This window comes from Triplophysa dalaica, chromosome 7 (assembly GCF_015846415.1).
Source record: "Triplophysa dalaica isolate WHDGS20190420 chromosome 7, ASM1584641v1, whole genome shotgun sequence".
NCBI classification, from domain to species: domain Eukaryota; kingdom Metazoa; phylum Chordata; class Actinopteri; order Cypriniformes; family Nemacheilidae; genus Triplophysa; species Triplophysa dalaica.
In genome coordinates, this window is record NC_079548.1 from 12673691 (window position 1) to 12692095 (window position 18405).

The window sequence follows — 18405 nt, forward strand, 5'->3', positions numbered from 1 at the left end:
ATATAGATCCAGAAAAAGGATTTGTAAGAGAAAGATGAAAAAATTCAAACAGCAATTTAAGTTCTTAAAATGCATGCAGATTATGGAGGGAGTCTGGTGTGTTGACACGCAGCTCCCACTAATCACGGCATCTCTCTACAGACATTTTTACATTTATTTCTACGTTTTTTGTGGACACTTAGGAAAGAAGGTCACATGTTCTTTGTGTTAAGATCTTGGATCCCTCATAGAGAGGATATTTTACCCGTTTCAGCATCTTCTGTAGCTTCCTCCTCTGTTTCCACAAACACACAGACAATGCCATGATGATGGAGAAAACTAATATAGATGTGATATACATGTATCTTATTGAATCTGTATTATAAACATTAGTTGAATGACAGAGAGAGAACACACACAAGATCTGAAAGAATAAGGATATGGAATGCAATCGTGTGAACAGGATTATGTATGCATGCACCATTTGTTGAGGGTGTATGTGAATAGAAACCTGAGATCAGTATGCAATGATAACAGTCCCATTAAAAGACAGGGTGTCAGGGTGATACAGGATACTGAATGGTTGTGGGGAACCAATCAGAGCTCTGTGTGGCCTCATGAGGCAACTATAATTGGCCTCTAGGTACACGTTATGCCATGGCTTTACTGATAATCCCTATAGCTAAAGTTTTGCCTGGTGCAAATACAAGCCAAGAATCTACATGACAAAAACCAAAGAACAATTTGAAGGTAAGAAAGTCTTCTACTCACCCTCTGCTTGTTCTCTAAAAGACATAAGGAGAAAAACAGTTAAATACTAAATAACAGTAATGTCAATAACATTATAAATCAAGAAAAATAACTCACTCATATTCCTCCTCTGCATCAGACATGATTTTCTATAGCAAAAAGAAAGCAAAAGCATGTTTCTTTCGGAGAATAAGAGAGAAGGTGAAAGTGACAAGTTAAGACCAACGTAGTAACAGATCTAATTGTTCCATTCTGTCAAAGTGCTGACAACCCTCTGAATGCCTTACAACAAGATTGAAAGGGTGACAACAGGTGGGAATGCAAAGACAATAAAGATAGAATTAGACACAACTTCTGAAACTTTTTTATCCGTTTTATCGCCGTGTTCCTCATAAGATATTATTTATTAGAATGATCTTTCTTGTTCTTGTTCTGTGTTTGACCTTTTCTGTGTTTTTCTGTTTTTCCTGTAAAGCTGCTTTGGAACAATGCGCAGTGTGAATAGCGCTATGTCAATGAATTGAATTAATACTACAATTAACCGTGCGCTTTTCTATTTCAATATCATTCTGATTTTGTCATCCGTTAACAAAATGTTTTTTGATTAGCAGGTACTGACTGTATATTATAGATTATGAATCATGTTCTTAAAGGGGCAGTTCACCAAAAAAATCGAATTTCTATCATCATTTACTCACTTTCAAATTGTTCAAAACCTGTATAGAGTCTGTTGTTCTGCTGAACACAAAGGAAGATGTTTTGAAGAAATTTTGTAACCAAACAGGTTTTGGGCACTATCGACTTCCATAGTAGGGGCAAAATTTCAAAAACTTCCATAACTATTTGCTTTCCTCATTTTATGAACATCTGTTGTGTTCAGCAGAACAAAGAAATGAATACTGGTTTGGAACAACTTGAGGGTGAATAGCTAAATGACAGAATTTACATCTTTGGGTGAACTGTCTCTTCCAGGGACAAATTTGTTTAAATGAAGTCACTTGTGAGGCACTGGTGTGTGTAAATGCCATGTGTTCTTTGTACTTTTACGAATAAACAATACAATACAATACTAGAACAGTGGATAATTGCAAAACTAAAAAAATAATTTGTCTCTCATCCTGGCAGCATCATCTGCATTATTTGTTTTATAGGTGCTTGTCGATGCTCAACAGAAATGATCATGTGGCCACCACCGCCTTTATACTTTACTGTGTCCGGAAAACTGTGCATCTTAAGCCACAGACATCTGGCTTTCAATCTGCTAATGAGATTCTCAGCATCTAAAGGCCATTAGTCTATCTAAATTCCGTGTAACGTGATAGACAAATGGATCAAATGACAAATGGAAATGCCCTCTCCTCGGATGGGTTCAAGGGCAGACGTAAAAGTAATTTTGGGACAGAGGGGGACTGTGTGGGGGTGGCTAAAAAACCAGTATGAAAGCATTAGCCATTGAACTCGGTGGGAGGTTCATTTCCGACAGGAAGGCAGTGGGAAGTTACACGAGTCACAACTCAGTCTTCATGCTAATAGAGTGGATTTTATCAATGGTTCATGGGGTTTGTAGCTCTCTGTCCGAGACATTGATTCAGACACAACAGGCACTTACTGTATGGCAGGGGAAAGTACGGGCATGACCATTGCCATGACACATGCCTGAAAGTAGTTATATAATTCCATCTTTTATCTGATCCATATACAAACACACCGATACACCAAACTTTAATAGCCAATGGAACAGTTACCTGAACTGAACAGATAAATAAACCTTCGTTTAAAAACATTTAAGCTGTTCTTTTGGATTTTCTGACTTACTAATATATTATGATTACATTCTGACCACAATTGAATTTCTATCAAAAGAAAAGAACAGACTCTAGAAGTGTTTTGTGACATTTTTTTGGCAAAAGGCTTATACAGGGTGTGCAATTAAGAAGTAACAAGAAAGACGTTTACCTTTTTGTGAAGTTTGGATGGATTCTCTGTGGAAAGAGGGAGCAAAGGCACACAAAGGCTTTCAATGAGAGAAGAGTCCCAGTAATTTAAGAGAGTTTTGTGATGGGGACAATGGGGTGTTTTTATATGAGCACAGGGACATATGGAGGGTGTTAGCAGCTACGGCATACGACCATGGGTGGATTAGAAATGAACCCTGGGACAGAAAGATGACCACCACAAAGGATTAGGGGAGACAGGGGGAATGACCTCATACGACAAAGACAGGGATATATAAAGAGATCAAAAAAACAAAGGGACAGTTGGGGACAAAAATAGCACAGGGGATTTAGTCGCAGTTCTTCCCAGAATACATACTTTCTATCTTGCGTCAATAAGGTAATGGGTTAGATAACGTTTAGATTAAAAGATGAAGTTCCATCTGTTACAGGTATGTTTAAGTAATATAAGTGTAACGTGGACTATACCACTACTAATGTTCAATTAATTCTTAGTTATTTAATTGCAATTATAGCCTTCCATTTTGTTGTTGTTTTGCATCTGTCTCTATAGAAATGCAAAGTTTAATGCTGCCAGTATAGTGTCTGGCAGAAATAAAAAAACTTAGAAAATCATTGCACAATAAAATCGCAGAATGTACTTTCGGGTCGTTTATTTTCTAGCAAATGGCTAGCAGTCCTGAACTTGGCAGTACTTTATCTTCAGACACTTTTGCAAAAAGAATGTATACAGCAAATCTTGGTCAATTTTCAAGGATTATGCCTACTCATAATAGCACCAGAATAAAGGGAATAAGGATAAAGGATTTTCTTTTGTAACAATATGCTTTGATCCATTGCCAAAAGATAAACTTTAATATCAAATATACAAAGCCGAGTTGCTCTGCAGACCAACTGACTTCTCTTCATTCAGCCTAGCTTAAATACACTCTCAGGCACATGCCATTATTATTAATTACCATAGGAAGAAGGGGTCTATTCTCTTAAAGCTGAATTTGGTTTAACACATGTCGGAACAAGATGCCTCCTCTTTCGCAGCCTGATTTGACTGTGACTTTATAAACATGTGAGCTGCAGACCCCATGTGAGTAAGCTGTCCTCCATCCTCCAGCCCCAGGAAAATACATTGCGAACAATTCAAATACATAATGGTAGAATAAATGTATACATTTAAGGGATTATTTTTGGGTAAATCTTCAACATTGTCAATTGTGGAGACATTTCAATATAACATACCATAACACAGATATTCCTCAGCTTTGAATTTTATTACTTATTAAATAACTAATCACATGAAAAAACGATTTTTCAATTTAACTTACACTGATTTATGGTTAAAACAGAAGTGACATGAATGAATATTACACCCGCATCATCCGCAGTGCTTATGTACAAAATATTACATTTTATTGTGAGTTATTAGTCTTGCAATAATTTTTTATGAAGACACTACTGGCATGGTCACTGTGAGCATCTGAAAAGAAAAAGACACAGATTGTGATTAAAGCACTCCAATCAACCCATTGCGAAACAGAATAGATTTTAAAAAGTCAACATTTTAATTACAGAAAAATGAATTGATTATAAACTTTAAAATTGAGGTTTTTTTTAGCAAAACGAATAATTTACCTGTGTGTTTGTGTTATACTCTGCAACACTGTTTTCTTGGTCTATAAGCAGGGGAAAGAAAATATCCAAGTGGAAAAGGGAAGGTCGGGCAATCAGTAATAGCCTGTCCTCTCCCAAGTCCAGAACAATAGAACGAACAGACATCTGTAAAAACAAGGAAGAAAAAAAATAAAACAGACATTTTTCGCACATGTGACTGAATGTGATTCCTATTAGCCTTTATTACTTACCACCCCAGGCAGCTGAATCTCAGCAATCAGATACTCTGCATTACCAGTTGGGGGCTCAATCAACAAACAAAACTCTGGGCTGCAGTTGACGAAAAGAAAGCCAAAAATCAGTAAGAGATATATATATCACACTCAGCGTAAATAAGTGAGGACAGAACTTGTCACAACTTGAACACAGCCACGAGTCTACATAGTAACAAACCAAATAAGTTGTACTCAAACAATTTTAAAAAGCACTCACAGTTTGGCTGAATTCAAGGACCGAGATTCCCTGTTTAAATACAACAAGAATGATCTGCATAGTTGAATATGAATGAATGGTTTGCAATATATAAACAGAATAAAAAGTCAAGTTAGTGTTTTGTACAGTATATAATTTAAGCACACATACTGAGTTCAGAAGTACTTGCATTTGGCTGACCAGATTGAACTCAATAACAGGCAGATCTGACTTAACAGAAACATAACACTGAAGGGTCACACTTTAGTATAGGGGGCAATTCTCGCTATTAACAAACCATTAACAACGACTTTTCCCTCAAAAAACTCTTAATTTTTTTTTTATTAATAGTTAGTAAGGTAGTTGTTAGGTTAAGATATTGGGTAGGATTGGGGATGTAGAGTATGGTCATGTAGAATATTTGCTTTATAAATACTGGAAAGCAATTATAGGGAAAAGATGAATTTTATGTTCACGATAAAGGAACCCTAGTGAGACTGGTGTCTAGCGTTTGTTTAGCTTGCGGATTAAAATAGTTCAATCAAACTGTCCCACATCATACGCAATTCTGGAAAAATGTAGGTTTGGCAGTCATTTCTATCAAGCGGAAAGAACAAACAGTGCCCTACTCCATTTTGATTTGAGGTTTTTTTTACAGTAGCATTGCATGCCCACATTTAAAGGTGCAGGACTACCTTTATCTAATATGAATTATATTTTGTCATAAAAAATAAAAACATTAACATTATGCAAGAATTAAGAAAGATTTTAAGAAAAAGAGAACTCACTTCGAGTCAATTTCTTGAATAACTGGCTTGTTCTTGGTGCGGATGTTTTGCTCTGCGAGAGAGCCCATGAACTTTCTGTTCTTCAAAATCTTTATATCTAAAAGGAAATAAAAAAGAAGGCTTAAGATTCCAGCTTTTTGTTTCTTTGTCTAACAGATCGGAATGCTCTGAATCACAAATTATCTGCTAACTGTATGCAAATACATTCAGTTTAATATATAATAAATAACTTAGATTTTAGATAGCTACATAAGTTGTTTTTACACCGATTCATTTTATTAACTTTCCATCAACTTTTTGATTCTTAGAATAAAAACATCTGATCAAATATTCGGACAAATACTTTTATAAATTTACATTTATGCATTTGGCTTTTATCCAAAGTGTCTTGCATTGCATTGTACTATACATTTGTTACTGACTATGTACAATCCCCTGGGATCGAACCTATGACCTTGGCATTGCTAGTGCCATGCTCATACCATTTAGCCACAGGAAAGCTTTTTAGGTTTATATTCTCTTTAAGTGAAATTAAATTTTTCATACGGAAACCTTTGTGCATTCCTGGTAGGCTATAAGTTATATCCATCAAGACTGACCTCTGCTTAACTCAAGGCCATATTTATTCTCCAGTCCCTCCAAAGAAACTGCGATCAAAAACTGCTGGAACAGGGTGTCTTTCTGATGAGTACAAGCATACAATAATAACCATGGAGGCAGAAATAAAGGCAGAGGGAACGTTATAATATTCAAGGTGAAAACACACACAAGACCCTCACCTGACATTTCTGGAAAAACTCATTATTGATCACAACATCATACACTGTGCAGCCTTGTGAGCCTGGTAGACAGAGTAATGAATAAATAGAATGTAAATGTGCTTCGTTCTCATATTCAGACACCAGTACAAAGAAAGCAATACACTGTGAGGACATGAATTGCTCACTGTTGTCTGCTTCCGCATGGGGTTCGCCGAGGCTCATGGGCACCCTGTAACTTGTGGGATCCTCAGATTCCAGTAGGGTCACCAGTGCTTCCTGGGACAGATGAGGAGGGGGTGGTACAGTCTCTGACTGACAGATATTCAGAAAGACCTTCTTTTGGTCTGACATCGACAATGTCTTTACACACATGCCTGCATAGACAGGAAATTCAGGGAAAAAAAAGAAAGAGGGTGAGGCACAAACAATGGTGTTCTGTAATACTTATTTCTCAAAAAATATTGATCTTCACGAGTCCTAAAAAATGTATATACAGGTGCTGGTCATATAATTAGAATATCATCAAAAAGTTGATTTATTTCACTAATTACATTCAAAAAGTGAAAATTTTATAATGTATACATTCATTCCACACAGACTGATATATTTCAAGTGTTGATGATTATAACTGACAACTGACAAATAGAAATAAATCAACTTTTTGATAGTATTCTAATTATATGACCAGCACCTGTATACTTAACTAACCTGGCTGAGGGCGAATGACTTTGCCAGATGGAGTGTCGCCTTGCACTTTCCGCACAGTCTGCAAGGTTGAAAATACACAAATATTTTTAACTTTACAGATATAACGGAGAGAGACTGGAAGGTCCTAATAAAACAACAATTTGTAAGTCATTGTTAAAGCAGGCAGATGTCTTTGACTTCGATCGGTACAGTACAGAGTAAAGACCCTGTTTAGGGTTTATCCTGCGATACAATTTTCTGGCTGTAAATGTATAAAAACATATATTGTTAAATTTAAAGGTGGTAAAACTGCAACTTCAAATCCTGACAGGATTGTGGAACACATCTATTAAGAGAAGGGCTTTCTAGAGATCATTTGCTTGGACTAAAATATTTTGCATAATGTTGACATTGCTGATTCATTATGGTGACTGAGCTTGTTCATCTTAAGAAGCGCAGTAGTCTATACACAGTATGCAATATTTTATTGGTCAATGTCGTGACGGTAAAACAGCCTCTCATACCTTATTGCTTATTAATGAAACAGTGCGGTTAACTGCTAAATATTACGACAGAGTTTTCAACATAACTTAGACAGTTCATTCATTTGCCTACCATTCAAGAATGACTGTTCAATTGATTCATCAAATCTGCGTATACAGTTGAAAGAAAAAGTATGTGAACCTTTTCGGCTTACTTGGATTTCTTCATAAATTGGTCATAAAATGTATTCTGATCTTCATCTAAGTCACAACAATAGAGAAACACAGTCTGATAAACTAATACCGCACAAACATTATACGTTTTCATGTTTTTATTGAACACAACATGTAAACATTCATAGTGCAGGGTGGAAAAAGTATGTGAAACCCTAGACTAATGACTTCTCCAAGAGCTAATTGGAGCCAGGAGTCAGCCAACCTGGGGTCCAATCAATGTGATGAGATTGGATGTGTTGATTAAAGCTGGCCTGTCCAATAAAAAACACAGACACCAGTTTTGAGTTTGCTGTTCTGAAGAAGCGTTGTCTGATGTGAACCATGCCTCGCACAAAAGAGCTCTCAGAAGACCTACGATCAAGAATTGTTGACTTACATAAAGCTGGAAAGGGCTACAAAAGTATATCTAAAAGCCTTGATGTCCATGTGTCCACGGTAAGACAGATTGTCTACAAATGGAGAAAGTTCAGCACTGTTGCTACACTCCCTAGGCGTGGATGTCCTGTAAAGATGACTGCAAGAGCACAGCGCAGAATGCTCAATGAGGTGAAGAAGAATCCTAGAGTGTCAGCTAAACACTTACAGAAATCTCTGGCACATGCTAACATTTTTGTTGACAAATCTACAATAAGGAAAACATTAAACAAGAATGGACTTCATGGGAGGACACCACGGAGGAAGCCACTGCTGTCCAAAAAAAACATTGCAGCACGTTTGAAGTTTGCAAAAGAGCACCTGGATGTTCCACAGCACTACTGGCAAAACATTCTGTGGACAGATGAAACCAAAATTGAGTTGTTTGGAAAGAACACACAACGCTATGTGTGGAGAACAAAAGGCACAGCACACCAACATGAAAACCTCATCCCAACTGTGAAATATGGTGGAGGGGGCATCATGGTTTGGGGCTTCTTTGCTGCCTCAGGCCCTGGACGGATTACTGTCTTCGATGGAAAAATGAATTCCAAAGTTTATCAAGACATTTTTGCAGGAAAACTTAAGACCATCTGTCCGCCAACTGAAGCTTAACAGATGATGGACGATGCAACAGGACAACGACCCAAAGCATAGAAGTAAATCAACAACAGAATGGCTTCAACAGAAGAAAATATGCCTTCTGGAGTGGCCCAGTCAGAGTCCTGTCCTCAACCCGATTGAGATGCTGTGGCATGACCTCAAGAGAGCGATTCACACCAGACATCCCCAGAATATTGCTGAACTGAAACACTTTTGTAAAGAGGAATGGTCCAAAATTTCTCCTGACCGTTGTGCAGGTCTGATCTGCAACTATAGGAAACGTTTGGTTGAGGTTATTGCTGCCAAAGGGTCAACCAGTTATTAAACCCAAAGGTTCACATACTTTTTCCACCCTGCACTATGAATGTTTACATGTTGTGTTCAATAAAAACATGAAAACGTATAATGTTTGTGCGGTATTAGTTTAAGCAGACTGTGTTTCTCTATTGTTGTGACTTACATGAAGATCAGAACACATTTTAGGACCAATTTATGAAGAAATCCAAGTAAGCCCAAAGGGTTCACATACTTTTTCTTTCAACTGTGTGTGCGTATATAGATTTGCATAAACACACAAGTTATGATGGTTTAAACTAACATTAAAGGACTTTTGGCACGGCGGTTACCTGAAGCAAAAGTTGCTGATAAAGTTCCTCCTGCTTTTTCTCCTCTATTTCAACACTGAGGAGAGACGTATCCGTTTCCATGACTACACACAAGAACACACAACACACACTGGTTGGCAAACAAACAAACAACTTGCTGATTTTAAGTATGTAATGTGAATTTAAACGCCAAACAAGGGGTTATGGCCCGTGTTAATCTAAGAATATTTACATACATCATTGCTAATACGCTAATCTCTGTAGCTAAATGCCTATGTAACACATGCAGCCAAAGATCAATCTAACCAAAGATCAATTTAACCAAAGATACATTATACTCACTGAGCGAATTCTGTTGTGGTCGCTAGTAACAATATGTAATCGTTTCAATGTTGCGCTCTACATGTGGATACAAATGACGCTGGAGCACGTCTGTCAAAATAAAAGTACTCTGTTTAACGTTTCCGCAAAAGCGAAATAAAATGAATGAGTGTGCCGAGTCAGGACACATTTTGAAATTTAACAATAATTATGAATAATTCCCAAAGATGCTGGATATCATACTGTTATATTTATTCATAGACTGCCAAATTGATGGTGATTTTTTCATTGATATGTATTTCTTTAATTGTTTTACAAATGTTCTTTTATTAGTGCAGTTGTCGTGAACAAAGTGATAGCTAAAAAAAGCTATACAGTAAGCAAAGCTATAGTAATACAAAAAATGTTTGGTAAAATAGAGTACAAACATTACTTTCTATTGAACTTTTATTGTGTATCCAGCCCATCACAACTTTATGGCAACTGTGAAATTCCATAATATAAGTTTAGGTTTAAATATGTGTTGTGGTCATGGGCGCCGTAAAGGGGTGGAAGGTTAGGACGATTCTAAGGGCCCAGTCTGATTTAGTGCCCAGAAGAGCAGACACCCTTTTCATTTTCCTATTTGTAGGGGGCCCAGAAATTTTGGTTTCCATAGGGCCTAGAATTTCTGGTGGCACCCCTGGTTGTGGTACAGTTTGGTCACATATATTATTTAGGAGTTAAAACCAATAACAAATTATATCATGATAATGAAGACAAAGACTGAAAATATATATTTTTTACTTGGTTTAATGATCAATTGTTTAATGTCATAGTCTATGGTGGTATATATAGTACGGCTTGTTTTGTAATTAAGTCAAGTTTGCAGCACAACAGTGTAATTTCAGTTACAATGCACAAAGTATTTAAACATTTAAGCAAATAAAATAAATGACATTCTGAGATACCCAGAACACTTGCGTATATATTCTCCACTTCCCTTATACTTGTACACACAAACACAATTACAAGATAATGTATAAAATAAAACACTGCTGAAAAGACAGTATATATTACATTTATTCCAACAAAGTCTTAAATATTTTCTATTCGAAAGAAACTGTGGGACAACCATTTAAGACAACAGTTATCCCCTCAGTGCTCCTATATAATACCCCAGAGAGTTAGCATTTTAGGACTTCTGGTTCCATTGCCCCAAAGTCTATGGGTTTTTGGTAAATCGGTGACTAATCTATGATATAAAACATACCATTTATAACCTTCTTGTGATTTTCTAAAACCTTTATTGTGTCTTTAAAACGTAGGTTGCTAACAAGTTGCTAACGAAACTACATCCTTTGGCAAGAACATTAGACGTCACCGCTCATCACACATGTAAATCTCACAAATAATGCAACTGGGACACAAATCTCTAAAAACATTGCTGGAGATGCATTCACACAGTATTAGGCAGGAAACACGTTTTTAATAAAGTTTGTTGGAGGCTTGGTTGTGGTGACATTGATATCGAGTGACCACCCTTTTGAAAAAAAAACAGCATATGCTGGGTTAGGTATGTTTTGATGCTGATTTGACCAGCTTAAACCTGCACATGACCAGCTAAGGACAATGTTAAACCAGCACAAACCAGCATCAAACCAAACCATTATGCTGTGATTTTTCAACAGAGGCATTAATGTACCCAGTCTGTTTCTTTCATCGTGTTCGCTTTCTACTTCTGGCGATTGTAATAAGGTCTCAAAACTGGAAATATTGTGTTCATCTGTAAATATTATCTTGATAGACAAAATGTGCAAACATTCTGAACATTTGTTGATCACAGTGCTTTTTTTGCGATCTTCCAAAAGTCTATGGGAAAAATGAATAGGCTTTCAGTCAAGGGAACCAGCGTAACTCTAACTCCTGGGAAGTTAAAATACATCATCTCTGAAGTACTCAATATTAATCTAGGCAATATCACATTCAAGCTCATCACACTACATTACTGTTTAAGTTAATTTGATGAATCTATGTAAATATTTATTCAAATCACACATTTAGAGATATCACAGTGCCATGCTTAGGGTCTTATGTGGTAGCTATTAAAGTGGAGGAATGTTGAAATAGTAGCTTGAACTTGATACACAAAAGGAGACACTATACGGCAGTGACTGCAATAAGGTAAAAGCAATGTGACCAACCCTTATACATTTTTGTCAACTTGTACAAAAACAAAAAGATTCAGAAAATCTATGTTTGAAAATAAAACATCAAAAGACAGAAATTATGCAATGACATTTACATTTACCCATTTGGCAGACGCTTTTATCCAAAGCGACTTTCATAGCTTTATCCTATACATTTTACATAGGTGTTTGCAATCCCCTAGGATCGACACCACAACCTTGCGTTGTTAACGCAATGCTCTTACCACTGAGCTACAGGAAATGAAAAAAAGCAATGTATACAGAAACATTAAAATTGTCATTTACGTACCAGTCATCGTGAAAGAGTAGAAACAGAAAAATATAAATAGTTAAGAAATTAAAAATAGGCATTAAATGTTTGTAAAAAGTTATATTTGATCTACTTCAATGATGGGACCATGATATACCTTTTTCCTATTCTTATGCCACAGCCAAAAGAGTAGAAGGACATTCAGCAGTAAAGATGCAGCAAGGAGCACTTTAACTGTATTGAGGAAATATTTGTATTTGTATTATTTTAGGTTACAAGATATTTATACAGTGAAACAGAGAAACGATGGGGCTGATATGATTGACAGAAAAAACTAGAAGACTCACTCGACATGTCTGCCAGTCGTTCCTGAATAGTTGTATTCGCTGTAGTAAAGTGAAAACAAAAAAAAACATTACATAAGCAAATCCATCCAACTGTCCACTCACCCAGCCAACCAAATTCCCAATCAATCTGTGTATGTGAAAAAATATAAATGACTGGAAAGTAAATATTGAATTTACTAAATTTGCTTACATTCAGAGGTATCGGAGATTGGGCTGTGAGTTGTTTTTGAAGATGCCGTGCCTACGTGATTGGTTACATTTTGTTTAAATTAACAAATATCAATCAGGGAAAAAATGATAAAAAGCTAATGTACAAAATATTGCAAAATATGCATATATAATATGCATTATATACAATGTATAATGTGTAGATAGTTAGTTAGTTAGTTAGTTAGTTAGTAGATACTAGTAGTTAGTCACTTTAGTATTATTAAATAGTGAAACTATTACATTTGTAGTTAGTAACAGTACACACTCAGTGGCGACTCTATTAGATAACTGTATTAGCTTTTGACAACTTCTAACAGACCATATTTAACTTATCTAACAGAGTTATTCAGTGAAGGAAAATTTAATTCGACCATGACGACTGTTGGTATAATGATGTCACATAAAAACTAATGATGGGATGAATTCTCATTTGTATTTATCACAGTGTGGTGTTTACAATGGTGTAAAAAGCAAGTGTGGGACACTTATTTTTGACCCTTGTTTATATATTTACATTCACATTTACATTTATGCATTTGCCAGACGCTTTTTTCCAAAGCGACATTGTTTCCGAGTATGTGAAATCCCCTGGGTTCGAACCCATGATCTTGACGTTGCTAGCATCATGCTCTAACCACTGAGCTAGGTCAAAATTAAAACATTTCCAGCTATACAAATATAAATGTGTACCTAACAAGGTGGCCACTGAGTATTAGACATCTACTCATCATCACTGATCAAGCTGATTTAGGTAAAAAAGCAAACTTGATGCTTACTAAATTGAGGAACAGTAGTTGTTGATGAAGCGGTTGACCAATCTACAAAATATTGCATCCTTTCATTAAAACATAATTATAATCTGTAAAATTTAAATCTATATGCTGGTTTACTGATGTCTTTACTGCTTGTACTTAATGTAATTCGTGTAGAGCTCCTTTGCAACAATGCAAAATTGTAAAAAGTGCCATAACAAAACTAAAGGAAATCCTGTGTGTGGAAAACCACACTTGGTAATAAAGCTCTTTCTGATTTAATAGGATCCTTATCTATGCTTTTAAGTATAATCTTGTGTCTGCTCTTTAGTAATGCTCATTGCAGCAGTAGGATTCTACAGATTTCACAGTTATTAATGGTGAGCTATTGAAATAACTTACACTCATGTGCAGTGGTGGTTTGGCTGATTTCTGGTTTTGAGCTTGTTGTCCCTGTATTATTGATTGGGTTAATGAAATCAGTTAAAGAAATCTGTGCTAGATTCTGGTTATGTCTGATAAATACATTTTAAGTATTGAATATGCTTACGTTCAGAAGCAGTTAGGGCTGGGCTGTTAGATGTTGAAGATGTCGTCCCTGTGTGGTTTTATAACCGTTTTAAAGTCTTAATTAGGTTACAAATAATAAACTCATGCACAAAAAACATACAATGTACATTCCATTATGCTGAAGAATATACTCTACAACATTATTATTACACAGATTTCACATTCATTTTCAAAAGAAACTTTGTGGAGAAAGTGGGAAAAGTAAAAAAACTTACTCTTTTCTGATGGACAATCTAAACATAAGAAATGGAGTAGAAAGGATAGAGAAAGAAAATGTGAGTTCCTTGAGTTTGCCATGGAAAATGAAAATCACAACTTGGACCTTTTGGGAACTCCATTATACTCCAGAGATGTGCACAAAACACCCTTCGTCTACCAGTAAAGTGTAGCATGTTCATATTATTTTAGATACTGGCAGATATTTATGTTTTGGCTTTGCTATAGTTGATTGTGACTTAACATGACATCACTTACTGTACTCTTAAAGGCAAGAAAATTAGACTATTGATGTTGCCACACTATGATGTAAATGCAAAACATAAGAGAATAAATGTAATAGAGAGCCCATACCTGATGGTGATGTTTTGCAATATTTCAAATACATATGTCCGAATGCAGTTACGTTCATATATGTTGTACGGTAACCATCTGAACAGTTGTATCTGGCACAGTTTTGTAGTAAATCCTTTGAATTATTTTCTTTTATATCTTTAAATAACTAAAGAGAGAAAAATAAGAATCATGTAGTTAGTAGTGATAATATTTAAGCCCCAATTGCTAAGATTGATAGGGAAAGAATAAAGAAACTACAGGAATACTCACAGATTCTAACATCATTATATAAGTCTTGATTACTTCAAATTTTTCCATATTGTTCCTATTTTTATTCCAAGTCGAACAAAGAGTGTTTATTAATGAAAGAACTTTGTATTCTTCCTAGTAAAAAAATGTCAAAGTACACAAGACAAGCTTATCAAACATTACATCTGCACACAACAGTTATTTTTGGTAACAAATTAAAATACAGTTATATACAACATTACTAAATGTATTTTACATATTAAATATTTCTATGTCAGATTATTATGTGGCAAGTAGTCGTGTAATAATATATATCCAGCAGTTGTTATGGCAGAACAAACCCGTTTAGGGTGATGTAAGGTCCCTCAGCCTTGCACTGGGATCCTAATCACCCTGCCTAGGTTTATTCTGTGATAACATTTGACAGTATGTTATGATTCACTTAAAACCTACAATTATGGATAATCTTATTGTAAAGTGTTACTTCATTTTTGAAGTCAAATGCAATTTCTTTAGATTGCCTGATAAATGCATTCCAGCGGCGTGAGTTTTGTAAGCCAATGATAATGACTCTTCACAGACTACTACTACCACTAATACTAATACTACTAACAATAATAATCACCATTGTACAGTATGTAATATTTTACCTTCGAGTAATGGAATTCCTTCATTTCAAACAAATGATCTTCCAACAAATTTTCGTTCTACAAGAATTCCCAAAAAAAATCACAGCAAATCACTTTCCCACATTAAGCCAGGATTATGTTTTACAAAAAAAGATTCTTTAATACTAATCTGCAATATTTTCATAGTTATAACCACCTACTAGACAAATAAATAATTGGAATTAAGTACAAAATATATGTGATGCAGAAAGTATTAAAAGCAGTGTAATATACAGAACAGGTAATTCATAAGTTATTTAGACAAACTCACAAAGTGTGACTGCAGATCGGGAAGCATACATTCAGATTTGGCATGATGAACGTTAATCGTGAAAAATGAAACTGTCTGTCAAGAAAAAAGATGTTTCAAGATAAAATCAACCATTTTGGGACAACCAACAATTGAAATTGTGTTGATACACTGTGACCAGAAAGTGCTATCTCAAACTCGTATCTTACAGCTACATTTGGGTAAAGTACAATGTCTGTTGAATTCTACAAAAAACCTGAGGAATGACATAAAATCACACAACAGTCTTATTCCATCATATATTCGTTTTTGAACTGATCCTAAAATACACGTAAAAATACATGTTATATCGTATTGTTTGAGCATAAATATAAACTTGTTCTCTTGCCATTATTTGACTAGTTTGCCCCGTTTAAATAATCGGATTATAATTGCAAAAACATATGTATACAGAATTCAGGAGAAATGTTGTCACTAGTTCATAGAGTGAAGCAAGGATGATTATTTCTCTCAAACACATTACATATAAATTGTAAAAAAAAAAAAAACCTGAATATAATTTTGGAGTGGTCCCTTGACTATTTCCAATGCACCATTTTGATGTAATATTTCAAAAACTCGGGCGTGTTAAAAATTACACAAAAATAAGTGATTGTAAATGTTTTCAATGAAATGAAACAGCCATGTACTCTCATTCTTTGTACAATACAACATATGGCATGTGTTTCTTTTATATGAACAATGTATCTCTCATTTACTGTTTCCATGTCAGTTTCAGCTAAGCCTTGTGTACCACTTTAGTGACCACTTTTGTTTAGATTTTAATTGAACTGTTCTACATGGTGGGTTCTTGTTTCCACTGGGTTTGCTGAATGTACAAGAATCGTCACATTCCTGATCTACAAGACTGCTTTGTCAATACTTGAACACCAATATACACAACACAGTTCAAATTACACTATGTGCCACTGAGAGAATCAACAACAGATTATAACTCACTGTTAACAATGTGAATGTCCAGGCTTTCCCGCTCATAACGTTTTCTTGTTAACCATCAGACTTCAGCTCCATACGCCACAGTCTCTTATTTACCTTGCTGGATATGACAGAAAACACAAAAGGAAGAAGTGAAAGGACGGATGTACAGAAAAATCAGTAAAAATAGTAAACAAGGAGGTCATTGATATTAATCCTATTCACACAGCAAATAACATTTTCAAGATTACGTCATAATAACATGATAATAATAATTTGCACTTTCTCTTAGCAATTTGAAACTGACTTTCAGTCCATTCTGTGATGGGCTCACAAGAACACAAATAAGTTTACTGATGATCCACCATCTCTAGAGATCTCCAAACTATCATCCAGAGAAAGCAAACATCCTGAGGAAATGTTTATAATTGAGGTTTAATAAAACCAAATTATAATTCCTGTGAACCTGATGTCAACCAGATCTGCAGGTCTTTAAAGACTTTAATAGAATTATTAAAAAGTGCATGGATAGTTGAGACTGAATAAAATAAAAACAAGTGAACAAAATGAGTCTGAAAGATCATTCAGAGTGTAATACGATGTCGATTAAGTGCAGCTGAGGCCCTCTACAGTAGAAAAACACACAGTAAAATCTCTTACACATCTGGATCTCCACTACTACGTGTCTTTTATGATCACAATTTCCAAAATTCCCTTTGAAAACATTACTGCACATTAAAACAGAAATGAATGACGATTTTTTACTATTTTGTTTTATGACTATTTTACTATTTTATAGTAAAGCATTCGTTTAATAAACAGTGCGGTAATCAAACAGAATCGTAAAATCCCAAATTGAGGATTTATTATGCAACTCAAGCATGTCATACCCATTCCTCCGTTAACACGCTGTGAAACACGTCTTACCTTTCAGCCGCCTTGTCTTGAAATGCATCATTTTGCTTTCGGTTTGTGGCTTTCAAGCTACAAGCCCCCCTTGAGCTGCACGGAGCGGACTTTAAAATCCCCCTAACATACCAGGCACGAAGGGCGAGGGGATGACCTGTTGAATGTCGCCATTATAAACGGATGCTTATAATTATACTATTGTAATGTAGCGTAGGTTTAAGTCTGTCGGTTTGAACTTGTGACGTCACTTCGCAACTTAATGTGAAGAAATAGTTAAGTCCCCGCCCACTTCAGCTTTGACCACAACGATACAAGGCGACGTAAAATAACATTCCTAAAGATCATCAACCGGAAGTCTTAAAATATTGAAAGTGCATGCAGCATCACGTATGATAAAAAGCATTGTGAATGACAAAGGCCGTTCATCCGGTTAACTCCCGATTCATATTATCCACCCCGCTTCTCAATCACAAACCGGTTTTTTTTATGTAATATAGTAATAGGGGGCCTCCATTTTTAACATTTATAAAAAACGTATCTGCAAAACACATATAACCAAACTGTGCCCATAGGTTCTTAACAGGACAAGATGAGAGGATATAAGGAGAAAACCCACGCTCTTAAAAGACTATATATAGTGTATATCCTGCGCGTTAAATGCATTAACTGTCGGTTACGATCCAGAGAAAAAAATTGTGCATTAAAGCACAACGCATTAAGCACTCTAACTCACACAACCATCTTGGGCTTTAGGGAAGCAGATCTTTCCATATTAAAGTGATAACCAAAGCTAGTTTCATGAAAATAGTTTTTATACCAAGTC

The 18405-nt window shown here is 35.5% G+C and overlaps 2 protein-coding genes across 9 annotated transcripts; both read right to left on the reverse strand.

The window, feature by feature from the left end:
• Positions 1 to 3933: 3933 nt before the first annotated feature.
• Positions 3934 to 9774, reverse strand: pih1d1 (PIH1 domain containing 1). 2 transcript variants are annotated; one of them, XM_056752873.1, is made up of 11 exons: positions 9683 to 9774; positions 9362 to 9444; positions 7021 to 7078; positions 6498 to 6686; positions 6331 to 6392; positions 6151 to 6232; positions 5552 to 5648; positions 4785 to 4814; positions 4544 to 4622; positions 4314 to 4457; positions 3934 to 4158 (listed from the first exon to the last, which is right to left on the reverse strand). In XM_056752873.1, exons 2-11 carry the CDS (start codon positions 9440 to 9442, stop codon positions 4123 to 4125), a joined length of 858 nt encoding a protein of 285 aa, XP_056608851.1. In that variant the 5' UTR covers positions 9443 to 9444; positions 9683 to 9774; the 3' UTR covers positions 3934 to 4122. The 2 variants fall into 2 exon arrangements, with proteins under 2 accessions (XP_056608851.1, XP_056608850.1); XM_056752872.1 differs by having other exon boundaries at positions 4785 to 4838.
• Positions 9775 to 10435: 661 nt separating this feature from the next.
• Positions 10436 to 17859, reverse strand: LOC130426222 (uncharacterized). 7 transcript variants are annotated; one of them, XM_056752877.1, is made up of 14 exons: positions 17601 to 17859; positions 16698 to 16794; positions 15720 to 15794; positions 15431 to 15487; positions 14802 to 14915; positions 14550 to 14697; positions 14195 to 14212; positions 13960 to 14007; positions 13812 to 13862; positions 13434 to 13475; positions 12638 to 12688; positions 12448 to 12486; positions 12258 to 12334; positions 10436 to 12076 (listed from the first exon to the last, which is right to left on the reverse strand). In XM_056752877.1, exons 2-14 carry the CDS (start codon positions 16731 to 16733, stop codon positions 12071 to 12073), a joined length of 762 nt encoding a protein of 253 aa, XP_056608855.1. In that variant the 5' UTR covers positions 16734 to 16794; positions 17601 to 17859; the 3' UTR covers positions 10436 to 12070. The 7 variants fall into 7 exon arrangements, with proteins under 7 accessions (XP_056608855.1, XP_056608852.1, XP_056608853.1 ...); XM_056752874.1 differs by having other exon boundaries at positions 10436 to 12081; XM_056752875.1 differs by lacking the exon at positions 13434 to 13475 and having other exon boundaries at positions 10436 to 12081.
• Positions 17860 to 18405: the final 546 nt, after the last annotated feature.

Coding starts and splice junctions, on each gene's coding strand:
- LOC130426222 (XM_056752874.1), bottom strand. CDS start 16,733: ATGAGCGGGAAAGCCTGGACATTCACATTGTTAACA. Junction 15,488..15,719: donor CCGATCTGCAGTCACACTTT/GTGAGTTTGTCT, acceptor GAATTCTTGTAG/AACGAAAATTTGTTGGAAGA. Junction 12,082..12,257: donor GGCATAAGAATAGGAAAAAG/GTATATCATGGT, acceptor CATTTCCTGTAG/CTCAGTGGTAAGAGCATTGC.
- pih1d1 (XM_056752872.1), bottom strand. CDS start 9,442: ATGGAAACGGATACGTCTCTCCTCAGTGTTGAAATAGAGGAGAAAAAG. Junction 7,079..9,361: donor ATCAGCAACTTTTGCTTCAG/GTAACCGCCGTG, acceptor TCAACCTTGCAG/ACTGTGCGGAAAGTGCAAGG. Junction 6,687..7,020: donor AGTCATTCGCCCTCAGCCAG/GTTAGTTAAGTA, acceptor CTGTCTATGCAG/GCATGTGTGTAAAGACATTG.